The sequence below is a fragment of the Theropithecus gelada genome, chromosome 10, assembly GCF_003255815.1.
Source record: "Theropithecus gelada isolate Dixy chromosome 10, Tgel_1.0, whole genome shotgun sequence".
Taxonomy (NCBI): Eukaryota; Metazoa; Chordata; class Mammalia; order Primates; family Cercopithecidae; genus Theropithecus; species Theropithecus gelada.
The window spans coordinates 96592623-96614733 of NC_037678.1; the positions used below are offsets into that span (position 1 = coordinate 96592623).

Genomic DNA, 22111 nt, shown 5'->3' on the forward strand with positions numbered 1-22111 from the left:
AAGCTCCGCCTCCCGGGTTCACGCCATTCTCCCGCCTCAGCCTCCCGAGTAGCTGGGACTACAGGCGCCCGCCACTGCGCCCGGCTAATTTTTTTTTTTCTATTTTTAGTAGAGACGGGGTTTCACCATGGTCTCGATCTCCTGACCTTGTGATCCGCCCGCCTCGGCCTCCCAAAGTGCTGGGATTACAGGCGTGAGCCACCGTGCCCGGCCTCCTTTTTCTTTTTTTGGTATTAACCTTTTAAGATCACTTTTTAAGCTGGGCCCGGTGGCACATCCTTATAATCCCAGCACTTTGGGAGGCTGAGGCGGGTGGATCACCTGAGGTCAGGAGTTCGAGACTAGCCTGACCAATATAGTGAAACCCCGTCTCTACTAAAAATACAAAAAATTAGCCAGACGTGGTGGTGGGTGCCTGTAATCCCAACTACTCGGGAGGCTGAGACAGGAGAATCTCTTGAACCCAGGAGGCAGAGGTTGCAGTGAGCCGAGATTGTACCATTGCACTCCAGCCCAGGCAACAGTGTGAGATTCTGTCTCAAAAAAAAAGACCATTTTTTAGTAAATTATGAATTATTTGCATTATTTTTCTTCATACCTCATGCTTCAGTAGGACAATTGATATCTTTGTTCCTCAATTTTATTGATGTATAATTTACATACAACAAAATGTGTATTTTAATAGATTTTTGAATTTTGACAAATACGTACATCTTTATAACCAGCACCCTGATCAAGATTTCTGTAATTATCAAAATATCTCATGTACCCCATAAATATATATACCTACTGTGTACCTACAAAAATAAAAAAATTAAAGAAGATTTCTGTAACTTTGACCCCCTTTTGTAGCTACCTCCCACCTATAGCCTTAGGCAACCATGAATTTGCTTTCTCTGACTATAGATGGCATTATTCTTTTTGGCAAACTTTTCCTGTAAAGAGCCAGGTGGAATAATTTCATTTATACTCTTAAGTGAGGCTTCTCTTGCTCAGTATAATGTATTTCAGTTTATCCTCGTTGTGTACGTTGTCAGTAGTTCATTCTTTTTTTTTTCTTTTTTTTGAGACGAAGTTTCGTTCTTGTTGCCCAGGCTGGAGTGCAATGGCATGATCTTGGCTCATTGCAACCTCTGCCTCCTGGGTTCAAGCGATTCTTCTGTCTCAGCCTCCCAAGTAGCTGGGATTACAGGCGCCTGCCACCACGCCTGGCTAATTTTTGTATATTTAATAGAGACGGAGTTTCACCATGTTGACCAGGCTGGTTTTGAACTTCTGACCTCAGGTGATCCACCTGCCTCAGCCTCCCAAAGTGCTGGGATTACAGATATGAGCCACTGCCCCTGGCCGATTCTTTTTGTATTATTATTATTATTATTATTATTATTATTATTATTACTAGAGATGGAGTCTTGCTCTGTCGTCCAGGCTGGAGTGTAGTGGCACAATCTCGGCTCACTGCAAGCTCCGATTCCCGGGTTCACACCATTCTCCTGCCTCAGCCTCCCAAGTAGCTGGAACTACAGATGCGCGCCACCACGCCCAGCTAATTTTTTGTATTTTTCAGTAGAGACAGGGTTTCACTGTGTTAGCCAGGGTGGTCTCTTGTTTTGTTTTTTTTTTTTTGAGACGGAGTCTCGCTCTGTCGCCCAGGCTGGAGTGCAGTGGCCGGATCTCAGCTCACTGCAAGCTCCGCCTCCCGGGTTTACGCCCTTCTCCTGCCTCAGCCTCCCGAGTAGCTGGGACTATAGGCGCCCGCCACCTCGCCCGGCTAGTTTTTTTTTGTATTTTTTAGTAGAGACGGGGTTTCACCGTGTTAGCCAGGATGGTCTCGATCTCCTGACCTAGTGATCCGCCTGTCTCGGCCTCCCAAAGTGCTGGGATTACAAGCTTGAGCCACCGCGCCCGGCCGCCAGGGTGGTCTCTTGACCTCATGATCCCTCCGCCTTGGCCTCCCAAAGTGCTGGGATTACAGGCATCAGCCACTGCACCCAGCCTTTTATTATATTAGATATTTCAGATGAGTGGAAGGTTTATCCATCTATCAGTTGATGGACATTTGGGTTGTTTCTGCATTTTGACTGTTATGAATAATGCTGCAAAAAACGTGTTTTCTGTTTTCTTGAATATATATAAACTTAGGAGTAAAATTACTGGGTCATATGGTAATTCTGTGTGTAGCTTTTGAGGAACCGTCAAGTTTTTGCCCACAGGGCTATAGCATTTTCCATTACCATCAGCAATGTACGAGGATTCCAGTTTCTCGGCATCTCCAGTTTCTCCACATCTCACCAACACTTGTTATAACCATGCTAGTGGGGTGTGAAAGGATTATTGCTTTTTGCTAAAGTATATAAATAAAATACACAGTTCAGTATTGATAGAATATTGCCACAGAATTGGTGAGGAAATCAGTGGATTTCAATATCGGTTTATATGTTCTAGGAGGATGGACTCAGACAAGTTCTGGAGGAGATGAAAGCTTTGTATGAACAAAACCAGTCTGATGTGTAAGTTTCATAAGATTGATATTCTAAAACAATTTAATAGTTAAGATGTTGAAATCGGCTGGGTGCGGTGGCTCACGCCTGTAATCCCAGCACTTTGGGAGGCTAAGGCGGGTGGATTACGAAGTCAGGAGTTTGAGATCAGCCTGGCCAACATGGTGAAACCTCGTCTCTACTAAAAATACAAAAATTAACCTGGCATGGTATTGGGCGCCTGTAATCCCAGCTACTCAGGAGGCTGAGGCAGGAGAATTGTTTGAACCTGGGAGGCGGAGGTTGCAGTGAACCAAGATTGCACCACTTCACTCCAGCCTGGCAATAGGGCAAGACTGTGTCTCCAAAAAAAAGAAAAAGAAAAAAAGATGTTGAAATCAGATAACCTTGCATTAGTTTTTGGATGTGATTTTTAAAAATTGTCTGTAAAATTATCTGCTCTAGCTATACAAATTAGCAGAAGTCTGAAGGAATTTGTGCTGATCACTGCTTAATAAATATCTGTTGTTTCTCTGATAGGAGTTGAAAGGAATTAGAGTGGACCTAAAATAAATGATATACCTAAAATAAAAAGTAAAAATGGCCGGACACGGTGGCTCATGGCTATAAGTCCCAATGCTTTGGGAGGCCAAGGCAAAAGGATCAGTTGAGGCCAGGAGTTGGAGACCAGCCTGGACATATAGCAGGACTCTGTCTCTATCTATTTAAAGAAATAAAAATTAGCTGGGTATGGTGACACACACCTGGAGTCTCAGCTACTCAGAGGGTAAGGTGGGAGGCTTGCTTGAGTGCAGGGGTGCTTGAGTGCTTTGAGGCTGCAGTGAGCTATGATCACGTTATGGCACCCTAGCCTGGGTGACAGAATGAGATATCCATCTTTAAAAATAATAAATAAAAATTAAAACCTAACAAAGTGAAATACATGGTTCCCACTGTTTTTATTTTTATCAACAGATGCCTTAGTGAGTTAGTTAAAGGAAGAATAGGCAGTTTATAAATGGATATAAATAGGAGCAGCAATGATTTCTGATAGTTTGAGTGGAGTTCTCTGAGAACTACCTATAAAAGTCTTCAGTGTAGTAGGTCCAGAGAGGTGACTAGATTTATTGACTCTTTAGAACTGAGCATGGTAGCTGGCACAGTGGAGAATTTGGGCTATATGACAAACTTCATATGTTCCTGTGTGACACCAAAGGGAGTCAAGTACTGGATCAAAGTTGAAGTTTTCAAGGTCTCAACTTAGAAGTCTGTCTGTGACATGAGGTTTCCTCTTTGGACTTGTTCGCTACAGTGTTTTTATCTGTTACTTGAATATAGAAATCAGTGTTATGGCTGGTAAGATTTGTAGGGCACATAAAATGATAGGAGCGTTTCCAACTCCTGTGTTTAAGGAGAGATACAGAAAAATCTTTACAGGTGGACTTAGGAAGTGAACCTCAACAGATCTGCAGTAAATATAAGGCAAATGTAAAGTCCTGAACTCAAGTCCCTAAGCCATTCATTGATTTACTCATGAATATGTACTAAACAAATATATATCAGTAAGTGGCTCTACTATTTCAGTGGTAAACAGTAGTCAAGATGGCTGTCCCGGGGCAGGTGGATCACCTGAGGTCAGGAGCTTGAGACCAGCCTGACCAACATGGTGAAACTCTGTCTCTACGAAAAATGCAAAATTAGCTGTGCATGGTAGTGCATGCCTGTAATCCCAGCTACTCGGGAGGCTGAGGCAGGAGAATCGCTGAATCCGGGAGGCAGAGGTTGTGGTGAGCTGAGATCGCGCCATTGCACTCCAGCTTGGGCAATAGTAGCGAAACTCCATCTCAAAAAAAAAGAAAAAAGATGCCTGTCCCTGGCCCTCACTGTCTAGTGCAGAATACAGATAGATATGAAATATAGATATGCCAAATTGGGATTCATGCAATGAAGGAAATCAGAAGAGTACAAGGAGAGAAAAACAAATAGAGGGTCTAGCTTAAATTGAGAGATCAGGGAACTTCTCTCCTAGGAGGAGACGTTTCAGCTGAGGCTTGCGGGAGAGGCAGGCCTTAGGGAGGCAGTAACAGTGGGCATAGAACATTCTAGGTAGAGAGAACAGCATATGCAAAAGCCCGTGAATCATGGAAGAGAATGGAGCACTCTAGAAACTGACACTTAAAGAAGACCTATGTGGCTGGAGTTTGGCAAGTGGCAAAGGGTGACACCAGATGAGGTGTAAGTGTGGACAGGTGGTGGCGTGTTTGTGTCTTAAAAGATCATCCTGGTTGCTGTGTGGAGGGGCTGAGAGGAGGGGGAAGCTGGTCACCAGGTTACTAGAGAGGTAACCCGGACTTGGTAGAAAGTGAGAAGGTTGTAGATGTTTTGGAGGAGACCCTATAGGCCTTGGTTCCGTAAGGGAATGATTTTCTTGTATTCTCTGTGTTTATGCCATTTGCAAATTCATGATCCAAAATACTGTCTTCCACCTTCCTAGTTTCATCAGACTTTCATAGGGTGGCAGAAGTATATAGAACAGCCCTAGAAGACATGACAAGATGGGACGTGTATTTTGCCTGTATTATCAAGGCCTAGCACAGTGCCTGGCATAGAGGCAGGTACTACATGAATGAATTCTTTTTATATTCATCTGGTTGTTTAAAAACTCCAACGTAAATTCTTATTCATTCAAAGGTTATATGTACTTTTTATAGGGTAAAACCAAAATTTTCAGTGTGAAAAATACTGAAGTATAGTACGTACACTTATTTGGAGATCAACAGGTATTTGTTAGATGAGTGAAAGACCATTTTGACTCCATTTTAGCTCACTTTATTATAATGAGGATTTGGAAGCTCCACTGGAAGGGAGGTACTGTGTAGAATAACAACATGATGTAAGTCCATAACCTCATGTCCATCGTGTTAGGTTTGTCTCTTATTTCAGCATGATAATGGAATCTCGAAAAGTGAACAAACACAGTGTCTTTTAGAAAGAATAGAGATTAATCAGTGTGCAAAAATGCAAAGTACCAAATGCCTAAACAAAATGTATCTGATAGCATGATCTTAGGCAAGTTGTTTAGTTTTTGGCTTTTTAACATATTAGTAAAAGCTCTGGTGTACAAATAGTTATTATTTGCTTAGGTTAACTGCTAATCACAAATGGATTAAAACAAGCATGTGACTCAGTTGTTGGCTTTGAAAATTTTACTTAGCCTGAAAAGTACATATTTTTTTTTCTTTTTAAATGCTCCTATCAGGAATGAAGCGAAGTCAGGTGGACGAAGTGATTTGATACCAACTATCAAATTTCGACACTGTTCTCTGTTAAGAAATCGACGCTGCACTGTAGCATACCTGTAAGCTTCTCAGTTTTTGCTTGGGTGGCAGGATTTTCAGTTGACCATCTCAAATGGGTAACATGAAATCTTAGATTTCTCTCTCTTTATAAGCATTCTAAATTTTTCCTCTGTTTTTTCATTTTTTAAATTTTTTATTATGAGAAAACACTTTTAAAAGTAGGGAGAATAATGCTATTATGAACCCCGGTGGAGCTATCATAGGGTTGTAACAATTTTTATTGTTTTGTCATATTTTCTTCATCGTGTTTGGCTTGTTGGTGCCACACTATTTAAGAGCATCATGGTCTTTCACTACTGAATATGGTAGTGATCTTACTATTTTTCTTCTTTGTCTTAGAAATAAGGACCTTTAGCCAGGCACAGTGGCTCATGCCTGTAATCCCAGCACTTTGGGAGGCCGAAGCAGGTGGATCACCTGGGGTCAGGAGTTCGAGACCAGCCTGGCCAACATGGTGAAACCCCGTCTCTACTGAAAGTACAAAAATTAGCCGGGCATGGTAGCAGGTGCCTCATCTCAGCTACTTGGGAGGCTGAGGCAGGAGAATCACTTGAATCCGGGAGCCAGAGGTTTTAGTGAGAGGAGATCGTGCCATTGCACTCCAGCCTGGGTGACAAGAGCAAAACTTATCTCCAAAAAAAAAAAAAAAAAAAAAAAAGAGAGGGGGGGGGGGAAGAAAGAAATAAGGACCTCAGGGACCTTTTTCCCAGGACTACTGTGCTACTGTCACACGTGGAGGAGTGGACAGTGCTTTCAGGCCGACTCTCAGACTGTGCTCATGTTCCTCTTGTTGTCCCTAAGATGTCTTTTTAGAGCTGGTGTGTTTGCATCAGGGGCCAGATGAAGTCCACACATGATCCCTCTTTTATTCTTACGCCACCCAATACTTTCTTGATATCCTAGGTATGATCGCTTGCTTCGGATCAGAGCACTCAGATGGGAATATGGTAGCATCTTGCCAAATGCATTACGATTTCACATGTCTGCTGAAGAAGTGAGTTAGCATTGTTCAAGTTTATAAATTTTGAAAATGCTGAAGTTCTGGCATTGTTCTATAATAGTGTTTATTGGTATTCCTCTTTCTGTTTTTAATGTCTGTTTTCCCCCAATTTTTGTCTGGTGTTTAGTATACAATGTGAGGGGAACTATGTGGTGTGGAGTAATTCTAAATGATATGTGGAAAATTCTATTATTACTTAACAAAATGGAGTCCCATGATGTTACTTATTAGTGATCCAATCAGTGGGATTAAAAAACTGGCATTATTATTTGGGGATATTCCATAAAATGTTTATGTGTATATATACTTTCCTAATGAAAATTCATATTTGCCTAGTCACTGAGGCAAAGAGGAGCTAGCCCATTATTTAAGGACATAGGATTGGGCCAGGCGCGGTGGCTCAAGCCTGTAATCCCAGCACTTTGGGAGGCCGAGACGGGCGGATCACGAGGTCAGGAGATCGAGACCATCCTGGCTAACCCGGTGAAACCCCGTCTCTACTAAAAAATACAAAAAACTAGCCGGGCGAGGTGGCGGGCACCTGTAGTCCCAGCTACTTGGGAGGCTGAGGCAGGAGAATGGCGTAAACCCGGGAGGTGGAGCTTGCAGTGAGCCGAGATCCGGCCACTGCACTCTAGCCTAGGCGACAGAGCGAGACTCCGTCTCAAAAAAAAAAAAAAAAAGGACATAGGATTGGAGTCAGGTGGGCTTAGGTTCAAATCCTGGCTCTCTTCTGTCTAATCTTGAGCAAGTCACTTGACCTGTTTCTGTGCCTAAATTTCCTCGTTACAGGATGAAGATCGTATTACCTATCTATTACAGGTTGCAATGACTTCTGACACTAAACTACCTGCAGTTATTGTCAACTAAGGAAGCTCACACAAGCTTTGATGTCCAGAGTGTGTATTGGGGCTTCATTACGTAGACATGATTGATTAAATCACTGGCCCTGTGATTGAGCTCAATCTTCATTCCTCTTCCCCTCCCTAGAGGTCAGACTGACATCAGGAGGCCCAAAGGCCCAATACTTTAATCACATGGTTGGTCTTTCTGGGGTGACCAGTCCCAACTCTGAGTCATCTTGTTAGCACAGACTATCTAGGGGTTCACCCCAAGTCACCTGAGTAGCACATACTCTCAGGGCACATCATGAATAACAAGACACTCCTACTAGTTGAGGAAGTCCAATAATTTAGAAGCTACTTCCCAGGAATGAGGGAGAGAGGCCCACCAAATTCTTTATTCTACAACAGTGTTATTACAAAGCCTATCAGAGGGTTACTTCAGGTGATCCATGTGAAGCACAGCATAGCATGGCACTCAATAAATTTTTTTTTTTTTTTTTTTTTGAGACGGAGTCTCGGTCTGTCGCCCAGGCTGAAGTGCAGTGGCTGGATCTCAGCTCACTGCAAGCTCCGCCTCCCGGGTTTACTCCATTCTCCTGCCTCAGCCTCCCGAGTAGCTGGGACTACAGGCGTCTCGGCCTCCCAAAGTGCTGGGATTACAGGCTTGAGCCACCACGCCTGGCTGGCTTGAGCCACCGCGCCTGGCCAATAAATGTTAACAGTTATTACATTACAGTTGCATAGCACAGAGCTTAAGAAAGCAAATATTCAGTGTAGCAAACCACCATGGCACATGTATACCTATGTAACAAACCTGCATGTTCAGCACATGTATCCCAGAACTTAAAGTAAAAAAAAAAAGCAAATATTCAATGTGTTTGTCTAGATTCTGCACATTTTTGAGTGATCTATTTGTTGTCATAACTTTGTTTTCATTCTGTTCATTTTCTGCATAAATAAATGAGTAATCTCTACCTCAGATTTACCAGTAACTACGAAATTGGTAATATGTTAGTACCTCACTTTATGCTGTTTGTGTTCAAATCTACTTATATTAATTGAACTTTGGGGTACTTCCTGTGTATTATGGTGAGATGAACAGAACACTATGTTGTTTCTCTAACAACAGTAGCTTTAATGATTTTTCTCATACAATATTTTAGATTAATTTTTTAATGTATTTTTTTGAGATGGAGTCGCGCTCTGTTGCCCAGGCTGGAGTGCAGTGGTGTGACCTCTGCTCCCTGCAACTTCCGCCTCCTGGCTTCAAGCAGTTCTCCTGCCTCAGCCTGCCAAGCAGCAGTGATTACAGGTACGTGCCACCATGCCTGGCTAATTTTTGTATTTTAGTAGAGATGGAGTTTCACTATGTTGGCCAGGCTGGTCTCGAACTCCTGACCTCATTATCTGCCCCCCTCGGCCTCGCAAAGTGCTGAGATTACAGGTGTGAGCCACAGCGCCTGGCGATTAATATTTTTTTTTTTTTTTTTTACGGAGTCTCGCTCTGTCGCCCAGGCTGGAGTGCTGTGGCCGGATCTCAGCTCACTGCAAGCTCCGCCTCCCGGGTTTATGCCATTCTCCTGCCTCAGCCTCCGAGTAGCTGGGATTACAGGCGCCCGCCACCTCGCCCAGCTGGTTTTTTGTATTTTTTAGTAGAGACGGGGTTTCACCGGGTTAGCCAGGATGGTCTCGATCTCCTGACCTTGTGATCCACCCATCTCGGCCTCCCAAAGTGCTGGGATTACAGGCTTGAGCCACCGCGTCCGGCCCGATTAATATGTTTTTTATAGTTTTGTAAATGATTACAAGCTACTTTTATTCAAGCACATCAATTAGATTTCATATTGGGCATTGTTTCTGTAAGGGTGGCACTTTTCTGTGATGACTGAGTTCCCAAAGTCAGTTTCTATTTTAATGAAATAAAACAATGTTAACAGCAAATAAAATAATTTTTTTTTTGAGATGGAGTCTTGCTCTGTTGCCCCGGCTGGAGTGCAGTGGCATGATCTCAGCTCACTGAAACCTCTGCCTCCCGGGTTCAAGCGATTCTCCTGCCTCAGCCTCCCAAGTAGCTGGGATTACAGGTGCCTGCCACTACACCCCGCTAATTTTTTTGTATTTTTAGTAGAGACGGGGTTTCACTGTATTGGCCAGGCGGGTCTTGAACTCCTGACCTCGTGATCCACCCGCCTCAGCCTCCCAAAGTGCTGGGATTACAAGCATGAGCCACAGCGCCTGGCCTTATATAAAATAATATTAATGAGTCTAGAGATTAAGTTGTTTGAGAATAGTGAAACCTGAGATAGTTTCTTGGAAGAGTTTGTGAATTACTGCAAAACTGGCAAATGACTTCCTTCTACCCCAGTGACCTCATCTATAAAAAGGAATATACCAGCCTGGCCAACATGGTGAAACCCCGTTTCTACTAAAAATACAAAAATTAGCTGAGTGTGGTGGCGTGCACCTGTAATCCCAGCTACTCAGGGAGGCTGAGGCAGAACAATCGCTTGAGCCTGGGGCGATGAGCCGAGATCCCACCCCTGCACTCCAGTCTCGGGGAGAGAGTGAGACCCTGTCTCAAAAAACAAAAAGAAAAAGAATAAAAGGAATATACATGGTCTCATTCTCTTCGTGGTGTTTTGGAAAAACTTAAAAATGAGAACAGATTAATACAGATATACTCTAGTAGACCGCAGACATCCCTGCTTGAGCAATTGCATGGTGGCAATTTCATCAACCATTTTGGACCAGTAACAAGGAATATTTCCAGGTATCCCTGACAACTTACAGGAGCCTATGAGGTCTGAATGTCATCATAGGTGTCTGTGTTACCCAAGGATAGTGCTTCAGTGGGTGACTGAAGCACGTGGACTTGAGTCTGCCACCTGAATTCAGATCCTTGCCTTGTTAACTCTGAGCCCTTTGCCGAATTATCTAATCTCTCAAAGCTTCAGTCCTTCATGAATAAAAAGAAAATAATAATACTAGTTACATCATGGGGCAATGACAAAGAGTAAATAAAATAAGCATATTAAAATTTTAGCAAATTCCTGGTATATAGTAAGCACTTTATTATAGGGAATGATGATCTCAATATTGTTGACTTAGGGTAACAATAAAAGTAAAAGCAGAGCTAAAATAAGGTTACTGACATGAAACAGATGATCATGTGTTAATAATGTTTAGAGAAAACACCATTGAAAGAATATGAAAGTACACGGATTATAAGTAAAAAAAATCTTACTATCTGATTTCAAAATAGTAACATCTTTTGTTTTCAAAATAGTAACATCTTTTATGTTTTTAAAATAGTAACATCTTTTGTTTTTTGATTTCCTAAGTTGCTGTTTAGAATCTTCAAGACATTAACATATGAGAGATAGTGAAAATAGGGATTTTTTCTTTCCTATTAATATTTTTCCATAAGGAAAAATAAAATAAAAATTTGTGACTATATCAGTATGTTCTTTTGTGGAAGTAATGTGCTGATTCTACATTGCCCTTTTATCCGTGAAAGAGACTAAATGAGGGTAACACCCTCATTGTCAAAACAACTTCTGATTTTTCTTCCACTTCATCTTCTCTTTGGGGTCTGTTACACTCTACTGTTCTCAGTGGAGACACCCATGTTTGACTCATTTGGCAAGATCTCTCTCAGAGAACTTTTCTTCATACTTACCAATGCAAAATGTCATTTTTTTATCCTTTGTATTATAAAAGACAATGCAGTTTTTACCACCTTGGCCTACATACCTTTTACATCTTTTAAAATCACTTAGTTTAACCATTTGCATTGTGAAATCTAACATAAAAACAGACACATGCAAACACATCTGGAAAGGTGCAGAAAACGAACATGTACAGCCCAACGATGTAACACTGAGGAATTCCTATGTATCCATCACCCTGTTCAAGAAAGAACATTGCTCCAGAACCTTTGTGTCCCTCCTGCCAGTGATCACTACCCTCCTGGCTTTTGTGTAGACTGATCACTTCCTTGTTTTTAAAAATCTTATTGCTCTGGGTGCAGTGGCTCACACCTGGAATCCCAGCACTTTGAGAGGCCGAGGTGGATGGATTGCCTGAGCTCACGAGTTTGAGACTAGTTTGAACAACAGGGTGAAACCCCATCTCTACCAAAAAAAGAAAAAAAACAAAAACAAAAACTTAGCCAAGTGTGGTGGTGTGCGCCTGTGGTCCCAGCTACTCAGAAGACTGAGGTGGGAGGATCGCTTGAGCTTGGGAGGCAGAGGTTGTAGTAAGCTGAGATTGCGCCACTGCACTCCAACCTGGGTGACAGAGTGAGACCCTGTCTTTTTTTTTTTTTTTTTTTTTTTTTTTGAGACGGAGTCTCGCTTTGTCGCCCAGGCTGGAGTGCAGTGGCCGGATCTCAGCTCACTGCAAGCTCCGCCTCCCGGGTTTACGCCATTCTCCTGCCTCAGCCTCCCGAGTAGCTGGGACTACAGGCGCCTGCCACTTCGCCCAGCTATTTTTTTGTATTTTTAGTAGAGACGGGGTTTCACCGTGTTAGCCAGGATGGTCTCGATCTCCTGACCTCGTGATCCGCCCATCTCGGCCTCCCAAAGTGCTGGGATTACAGGCTTGAGCCACCGCGCCCGGCGAGACCCTGTCTTAAACAAAACAGCAACCAAAAAAACTTGCTATTTACCACCTAAGCCTGCATTTCTAAACACTATAATTTAGTGTTGCCCATTTTTTGAACTTCATATAGATTCATGCAGTATCCTTTAATGATTGATGACTTTCACTAAATGTAATATTTTTGAGATTCTAACCTGTTGATATATTAGCAAGAGCTCATTCCTTGTTTTTGATATATTAGCAAGAGCTCATTCCTTTTTTTTTTTTTTTTTTTTTGAGACGGAGTCTCGCTCTGTCACCCAGGCTGGAGCACAGTGGCGCGATCTCGGCTCACTGCAAGCTCCGCCTCCCAGGTTTGCGCCATTCTCCTGCCTCAGCCTCCTGAGTAGCTGGGACTCCAGGTGCCCACCACCACGCCCGACTAATTTTTTTTTGTATTTTTTTTTTTAAGTAGAGATGGGGTTTCACCGTGTTAACCAGGATGGTCTCGATCTCCTGACCTCATGATCCGCCCTCCTTGGCCTCCCAAAGTACTGGAATTACAGACATGAGCCACCGTGCCCAGCCCATTCCTTGTTTTTTACTTTTATTTTTTGATGGAGTATTTTGCTCTTGTTGCCCAGGCTGGAGTGCAATGGCGTGATTTGGCTTATCGCAACCCCCGCCTCCTGGGTTCAAGCAATTCTGCCTCAGCCTCCCAAGTAGCTGGGATTATAGGCATGCACCACCACGCCCAGCTAAATTTTTTGTATTTTTAGCAGAGATGGGGTTTCTCCGTTGTTGGTCAGGCTGGTCTTGAACTCCCAACCTTAGGTGGTCCACCCGCTCAGGCCTCCCAAAATGCTGGGATTGCAGGTGTGAGCCACTGTGCCTGGCCGAGCTCATTCCTTTTTATTGCTGAATAGTATTTCCTTTTTTTTTTTGGACACAGTTTGACTCTGTCACCCAGGCTGGAGTGCAGTGGCACAATCTTGGCTCACTGCAACCTCTGCCTCCCCGGTTCAAGTGATCCTCCTGCTTCAGCCTCCGGAGTAGCTGGGACTACAGGTGTGTGCCACCATGCCTGGCTAATTTTTGTATTTTTAGTGGAGGCAGGGTTTCACCATGTTTGCCAGGCTGGTCTTGAACTCCTGGCCTCAAGCAATATGCCTGCCTTGGCCTCCCAAAGTGCTGGGATTACAAGCGTGAGCCACCGTGCCCGGCCTACCCAGAGGATTTTAAGATTTTTTTTTTTTTTGAGACAAGAGTCTCACTCTGTCGCCCAGGCTGGAGTGCAGTGGCCACAATCTCAGCTCACTGCAAGCTCCGCCTCCCAGGTTCACGCCATTCTCCTGCCTCAGCCCCCCAAGATATTTTTCTGTGTAATCTTTTAGGAGCTATATTTTACCTTTTACAAAGAGATCTACAGTACTGGGATGAAGTTTTGTGTATACTATCGGAAGTATGCTTCATTTTGAATATAGATACTGAGATGACCTACCACCATGTATTGAATAGATGTGCCTCTCCCATCACTGTGTGCATGGTATCACCGTCATACACTGAGTGTCAGTATTCCTGTGGATTTTGAATGGGAGGACTTTTTCTTCTGTTAATGCTAGTCTATCTGTTCTTATACCAATTCCACTGTTGTAATTACTGTAACTATATAGTATAGTTGGAGCAAGTTCCCATCTTGTTCTTTTTTGAGAGCATTTCAACTATTTTTAGCCCTTTGCACTTCCATGTAAAATTTAGACTCAGTTTGTCAGGTCCCATTTTAAAGAAAGTTAAGATTTTGATTGAGATTGAATTGAATCTATAGATTGTTGACATTATTACAATATTGAATCATCCAGTCTGTGAATGTGGTATATATTTAGATCTTTTTTTTTCAACATTTCTAAAAATAGATTTACTGATATATGATTCATACACTGTGAAGTTTACCATCTTAAATTGTACAATGCAGTGGTTTTTAGTATATTCAGAGTTGTTGTGTATCCAGTACCACCATCTTATTTGAGAATATTTTCATCACCCTACAAAGAAGCCCTGTCCCCTTTATAGTTACTCTATATTTTCTTCCCTCCTCCCAGCTCCTGGAAATCCCGAATCTACTTTCTGTCTCTGTAGATTTACCTATTACAGGTTTTTCATATGAGTATAATCATGCAATATGTGGCCTTTTGTCTTTCATGTGGTAATGGCAATATGTTTCAGAACTTCATTGCTACTTATGGTTGAATAATGTTCTATCATATAGGCACATATCCATTCATCAGTTGGTGGACATTTGGGTGTTCTTAACAATGTTTTATAGTTTTCAGAAATAGCATCAATGCAGAGATTGAAGATATAATTCTGAAATGGCATCTTTTTCTTGGTTCTGTTTCTGGTCAAAGATTCCTAAGGCTTATTATTAAGTATGCTGAAATGTAATCTCTCTGAGAACAGAGAATTTTGTTCACTTTATTGAATGATTCATCCTAAGTACCCAAACCAATGCCTATATCATAGGAGGCAATTAATAATATTTTAGCATAAATGAATGAATGGTTACAATAGTGATTTGTGTTGGGATGTGTACTGTTTTCGAATGGATGAGTATGCAATGTGTGTAAGTTTTCTTAGAATTTTGTCAAATGATCATCTCTATGTTTGCAGATGGAGTGGTTTAATAATTATAAAAGATCTCTTGCTACTTATATGAGGTCACTGGGAGGAGACGAAGGTTTGGACATTACACAGGATGTGAAACCACCAAAAAGCCTATATATTGAAGTATGTATATCTTTTTAAAATGCATTTTTCTTTAACGTGTAGATTGTGCTACCTTTTAAGAAGAGGGGATTATATGAATATGTGTTAGCTTGTATTAAAATAGAAAAGAAGCATAGAGCAAATCAAGCTACCTATAGGGGGATGACAGAATACGATGGAAGAGCTATAATTTTCTGAATATACCTTTTTAATAGTTTTGACTATGGAACCCTATAAATGTTTTATCTATTACTAAAACAAAGTTAAATCAAAATGGAAAATCAATCCCTAAATTTTGAAAGTAAAATGAAACAAATGTCTTTCAAGTTGGTGGATTAGTCAAAACAGGAAGTATTTTTGTTTCATTTTGTTTAATTTTTTTCTGTTTTTTTTTTTTGTTTGTTTTTTGTGTTTTGTTTTTTTTTTTTGAGACGGAGTCTCGCTCTGTCGCCCAGGCTGGAATGCAGTGGCCGGATCTCAGCTCCCTGCAAGCTCCGCCTCCCGGATTTACGCCATTCTCCTGCCTCAGCCTCCCGAGTAGCTCGGACTACAGGCACCTGCCACCTCGCCCCGCTGGTTTTTTGTATTTTTTAGTAGAGACGGGGTTTCACCGTGTTAGCCAGGATCGTCTCCATCTCCTGACCTCGTGATCCGCCCATCTCGGCCTCCCAAAGTTCTGGGATTACAGGCTTGAGCCACCGCGCCCAGCCATTTTTTTCTGTTTTTTAAATTGTAAAATACATGTAAAATCTGCCATTTTAGCCCTTTTTTTTTTTTTTTTTTTTTTTTTTTTTTTTTGAGACGGAGTCTCGCCCTGTCGCCCAGGCTGGAGTGCAGGGGCGTGATCTGGGCTCACTGCAAGCTCCGCCTCCTGGGTTCACGCCATTCTCTTGCCTCAGCCTCCCCAGTAGCTGGGACTACAGGCCACCACGCCCGGCTAATTTTTTGTATTTTTTGTCTTTTTAGTAGAGGCGGGGTTTCACTGTGTTAGTCAGAATGGTCTCGATCTCCTGACCTCATGATCCTCCCGCCTCGGCCTCCCAAAGTGCTGGAATTACAGGCGTGAGCCACCGCGCCTGGCCTTAGCTATTTTTAAATGTACATTTAAGTGGTATTAAATATTGTTTAATTTTCTATATTGTTTTGCAACCGTCACCACCATCCATATCCAGATTTTTTTCATCTTTTAAGATTGAAACTCTATACTCATTAAACAATAACTTCTCAATACCCCCGCTTCCCATCCCCAGCAACCACCATTCTACCATCTGTCTCTATGATTTTGACTACTATAACTAGTTCATGTGAGTGGAATCATGCATGATTTGTCTTTTTGTTTTCTTTTGTTCTCATTAGAAAATAATTTCTGAGAAGCTACAAATGACAAGTATTTGTCTTTTTGTGACTGGCTTATTTCACTTAGCATAATATCTTCAGGGTTTATTTCTGTGGTATCTGTGGTAGAATTTGTGTCAGAATTTCCAGGCAGGCCCGGTGGCTCATGCCTGTAATCCCAGCTCTTTGGGAGGCCGAGGAGGGAGAATCACCTGAGGTCGGGAGTTCGAGACTAGCCTGACCAACATGTAGAAACCCCGTCTCTACTAAAGATACAAAATTAGCCGGGCGTGGTGGCGCATGCCTGTAATCCCAGCTTCTGGGGAGGCTGAAGCAGAAGAATCGCTTAAACTCGGGAGGCAGAGGTTGCAGTGAGCTGAGATCGTGCCATTGCACAATTTTTTTTTTTTTTTGAGACAGAGGTTTGCTCTTGTTGCCCAGGCTGGAGTACAATGGCGCTATCTTGGCTCACTGCAACCTCCACCTCCCGGGTTCAAGCAATTCTCCCGCCTCAGCCTCCCAAGTAGCTGGCATGTGCCACCACACCCGGCTAATTTTGTATCTTTAGTAGAGATGGGGTTTCTCCATGTTGGTCAGGCTGGTCTTGAACTCCCGACCTCAGATGATTCTCCCTCCTTGACCTCCCAAAGTGCTGGGATTACAGGCATAAGCCAGTGCGCCTGGCCCAGAATTTCCTTCCTTTTTAAGAATGACTGCCTATACCACATTTTGCTAATCCATTTATCCATCAATGGACACTGGGTTGCTTCTTTATTTTAGCTATCATTTTATGATTAATGCTGCTATGAACGTGGATATATAAATCTCTTTGAGACTCTGCTTTTAATTTTGGGGGGCATATATCCAGAGTGGAATTACTAGATCATATGGTAATACTATGTTTGAGGAATTGTCATACTGCTGTCCGCAGCAGCCATACCATTTTACTTTCCAACATTACACAAAGGTTCCAATTTCTCCACATCCTCATCAACACTAAATATTTTGGGTTGTTTCGTTTTGTTTTTGAGACAGAGTTTCGCTCTTATCACCCAGGCTAGAGTGCAGTGGCGTGATCTCAGCTCACTGCAACCTCCACCTCCTGGGTTCAAGTGATTCTCCCGCCTCAGCCTCCCGAGTAGCTGGGATTACAGGTGCACCACACTTGGCTAATTTTTGTATTTTTAGTAGAGACAGTGTTTCACCATTTTGGCCAGGCTGGTCTTGAACTCCTTACCTCAGGTGATCCTCCTGCCTCAGCCCCCCAGAGGCATGAGTCACCATGCCTGGCCTTAGTTTGTTTTTTTTTTTTTTTTTTTTTGAGACGGAGTCTCGCTGTGTCACCCAGGCTGGAGTGCAGTGGCGCGATCTCGGCTCACTGCAAGCTCCGCCTCCTGGGTTTATGCCTTTCTGCCATTCTCCTGCCTCAGCCTCTGAGTAGCTGGGACTACAGGCGCCCGCCACCACGCCCGGCTAGTTTTTTGTATTTTTAGTAGAGACGGGGTTTCACCATGTTAGCCAGGATGGTCTCGATCGCCTGACCTCATGATCCACCCGCCTCGGCCTCCCAAAGTGCTGGATTACAGGCATGAGCCACCACATCCAGCCCCATTCCTCTTTTTTAAGGTTGTTTTCACTATTTGAGGTCCCTTGAGATTTTATATGGATTGTAGGATGGGTTCTTCTCATGGAGAAAGGTGTCTTTCTCCAAAACACACCTTTGAGATTATAGTAGGGATTGTGTAGATCACTTTGGGTAGTGTTGACAGTACCCAAATTTTAATATTAAATCTTCTAATCCATGAATATTGGATGTGTTTCCAATTATTGATGTCATCTTTAATTTTCTTCGACAGTGTTTTTTAGTTTTCATTGTACAAATCTTTCATCTCCTTCGTTAATTTAATTTCTGTATATTCTTTTCACACTGATGAATTATTTTCATAATTTTTATTTTCAGATTAGTCATTGTAAGTATATAGAAATGCAACTGATTTTTGTGCGTTGTAAGTATATGGAAATGCAACTGACTTTGCATCTTGTTACTGTGCTGAATTCATTTATTAGTTCTAAAAGTTTTTTGTGGAATCATTAGAATTTTCTACATGTAAGATCATATCATCTTCAAACAGGTAATTTTAGTTCTTCCTTTTTAATTTAGAATCCTATTTCTTTGTCTTGTCTAATTACTCTGACTGTAACATCCAGTTATATGTTGAATAGAAGTGGCAAAAGCAGAAATCTTTGCCTTGTTAGTGAACTTAGAGGAAAAGCTTTCAGTCTTTCTTTTTCTTTTTGAGACAGAGTCTTGCTCTGTTGCCCAGGCTGGAGTGCAGTGGTGTGATCTCAGCTCACTTCAACATCCACCTCCCAGGTTCAAGCGATTTTCCTGCCACAGCCTCCTGAGCAGCTGGGACTATAGGCACATGCCATCACGCCCAGCTAATTTTTGTATTTTTATAAGAGATAGGGTTTCACCATATAGGCCAGGCTCGTCTCAAACTCCTGGCCTCATCATCCACCCGCCTTGGCCTCCCAAAGTGCTGGGATTACAGGAGTGAGCCACCACACCTGGCCAGCTTTCAGTCTTTCACCATTGAATATGCTGTGGAGTTTTCATATATGGCTTTTATTATGTTGATGTATAGTTATCTTCTGTTCCTAGTTTGTTGAGTGTTTTTATGAAAGGAAGTTGAATTTTGTCAAATGCTTTTTCTGTATCGGTTTAAATGATCATGTTGTTTTTTTCTCTTTGTTCTGTTAATGACTTACATTAAATTGATTGATTTTCATATCTTGAACTGTCCTTGCATTCCAAGAATAAATCTCAATTGATTTATGATGAACTCTTTTACTATGCTGCTGCATTTGATTTGATACTATTATGTTGAGAATGTTTTTTATTTTTATTTTTTGAGATGGAGTTTTAGTCTGGTTGCCCAGGCTAGAGTGCAATGGCATGATCTTGACTCACCACACAACCTCTGCCTCCTGGGTTCAAGCGATTCTCCTGCCTCAGCCTCCCAAGTAGCTGGGATTACAGGCATGTGCCACCACGCCCGGCTAATTTTGTATTTTTAGTAGAGATGGGGGTTTCTCCATGTTAGTCAGGCTGGTCTTGAACTCCTGACCTCAGGTGATCTGCCCGCCTCGGCCTCCCAAAGTGCTGGGATTACAGGTGTGAGCCACCATGCCCGGCCTGTGTTGAGAATTTTTGCATCAGTGTTCATAAGGGACATTGGTCTATAGTTTTCTTGGAGTATCTTTTCTGGCTTTGGTATTAGGGTAATGCTGGCCTCATAAAATGAGTTAGGGAGGTGTTCCTTCCTTTTATATTTTTTAGAAAAGCTTGAGAAGGATTGGTGTTCTTGAAATGTTTGATAGAATTACCCAGTGAAGCCGGGCGCGGTGGCTCAAGCCTGTAATCCCAGCACTTTGGGAGGCCGAGACGGGTGGATCACGAGGTCAGGAAATCGAGACCATCCTGGCTAACATGGTGAAACCCCGTCTCTACTAAAAAATACAAAAAACTAGCCGGGCGAGGTGGCGGGTGTCTGTAGTCCTAGCTACTTGGGAGACTGAGGCAGGAGAATGGCGTGAACCCGGGAGGCAGAGCTTGCAGTGAGCTGAGATCCGGCCACTGCACTCCAGCCTGGGCGACAGAGCAAGACTCTGTCTCAAAAAAAAAAAGAATTACCCAGTGAAGCCATCAGGTCCAGCGTTTTCTTTATTGAGAGATTTTTGATTAGTGATTTAGTCTCCTTACTAGCTGTAGGTCTATTCCAATTTACTAGTTCTTCATCATTCAGTCTTTGTAGGTTTGTGTGTCTGGGAATTTATCCATTTCATCTAGGTTTTCCAATTTGTTGGTGTACAATTGTTCATAGGACTCTTAGACCCTTTTTATTTCTATAAGATTGGTAGTAATGTCCTCACTTTCATTTCTGATTTTAGTAATTTGAGCCTTCTTTTATTCTTAGTCTGTCTAGCTAAAGGTTTGTAAGTTTTGTTGACCTTTTAAAATAAACAAATTTTAGTTTTATGGATTTTCTCTATTGTGTTTCTATTCTTTATTTATTAATGTCTGCTCTAATCATTATTTCCTCCTTCTAGCTTTAGGTTTAGCTTGCTTTTCTTTTTCTGGTTCCTTAAAGTGTAAAGTTAGGTGGTTGGTTTGAAATTTGTCTTCTTTTGTTTTTATTTCTTTCTTCCTTTTTTTTTTTTTTTTGAGACAGGATCTCACTCTGTTACCCAGGCTGTAGTGCAGTGGCACAATCTCAGCTGACTTCATCCTCTGCCTCCATGGTTCACGCAATTCCCATGCCTCAGCCTCCGGAGTAGCTGGGACTATAAGGTGCACCACCACGCCTGGCTAATTTTTGTATTTTTTGGTAGAGAGAGGATTTTACTGTATTGTCCAGTCTGGTCTCAAACTCCTTACCTCAAGTGATCCACCCACCTTGGCCTCACAAAGTACTGGGATTACAGGTGTGAGCCACCATGCCTGGCCTTGTTTTTGTTTTTGAGACAGAGTCTCACTGTGTTTTCCAGGCTGGAGTGCAGTGGTGCCATCTCAGCTTACTGCAACCTCCGTTTCCCGGGTTCAAGCGATCCTTCCCGCAGCCTCCCGAGTAGAGTACCCGGGACTATAGGCATGTGCCTCTATGCCCAGCTAATTTTTGTATTTTTAGTAGAGACAGGGTTTTGCCGTGTTGGCCAGGCTGGTCTCGAACTCCTGACCTCAAATGATCTGCTGCCTCAACCTCCCAAAGTGCTGGAATTGCAGGTGTGAGCCACCGCGCCTGGCCATGAAATCTGTCCTATTTTTTAATGTAGGTGTTTATGTTTGTAATTATAAATTTTTCACTTAGTACTGCTTTTGCTGCATTCCATACATTTTGATGTGTTATGTTTTTGTTTTTTCACCTCTAAGTATTTTCAGTTTTTCCTCGTGATTTCCTCTCCTTTCTTTTTTCTTTTCTTTTCTTTCTTTCTTTTTGTGTGACGGAGTCTCACTCCGTTGCCCAGGCAGTGTGGCACGATCTCGGCTCACTGCAACCTCTGCCTTGCGAGTTCAGGTGATTCTCTTGCCTCAGCCTCCCAAGTGATGGGGATTACAGGACTGCACCACCACGCCCGGCTAATTTTTGTATTATTATTATTTTTTTTTTGAGACAGAGTCTCGCTCTGTTGTCCAGGCTGGAATGCAGTGGTGTGATCTTGGCTCACTACAACCTCCGCCTCCCGAGTTCAAGCGATTCTCCTGCCTCAGCCTCCCGAGTAGCTGGGATTACAGGCACGTGCCACCATGCCTGGCTAATTTTTGTATTTTTAGTAGAGATGGGGTTTTGCCATGTTGGTCAGGCTGGTCTCAAATTCCTGACCTCAGGAGATCTGCCTACCTCGGCCTCCCGAAGTGCTGGGATTATAGGTGTGAGCCACCACACCTGGCAGATGAATTGTTATTAGGTGTGTCTATACTTGTTACATCTTTTTCTTTATATTATATATTTATTACATATTATGTTATATATTATGTTTATTATATGTTAATTTTATTACATAATATTATATTTTTATATATTCTATAATATATAATATTCTTTTTTGTCTCTGGTAAACTTTAAATTTAAAGTCCATTATAGGTAATATTAGTATAGCCACCCTGGTTCTCTTTTGGCAGCTATTTGCATAGAATATCTTCTTCCACTCTTTCACTTTCAATCTATAAATGTTTGTGTCTTTGGG

At 42.3% G+C, this 22111-nt stretch overlaps 1 protein-coding gene across 2 annotated transcripts in view; it reads left to right on the forward strand.

Moving 5' to 3' along the window:
• The window catches only part of GINS1 (GINS complex subunit 1), a 42538-nt gene that overhangs the window by 4465 nt on the left and 15962 nt on the right, over positions 1-22111 (forward strand). The window contains exons 2-5 of one of the 2 annotated variants that reach the window (XM_025400151.1): positions 2446-2510; positions 5740-5838; positions 6743-6833; positions 14933-15049. In XM_025400151.1, the coding sequence (XP_025255936.1) occupies positions 2446-2510; positions 5740-5838; positions 6743-6833; positions 14933-15049 (372 nt within the window). The remainder of the gene's footprint in view (positions 1-2445; positions 2511-5739; positions 5839-6742; positions 6834-14932; positions 15050-22111) is intronic. The other variant, XM_025400152.1, reaches the window with a different exon arrangement.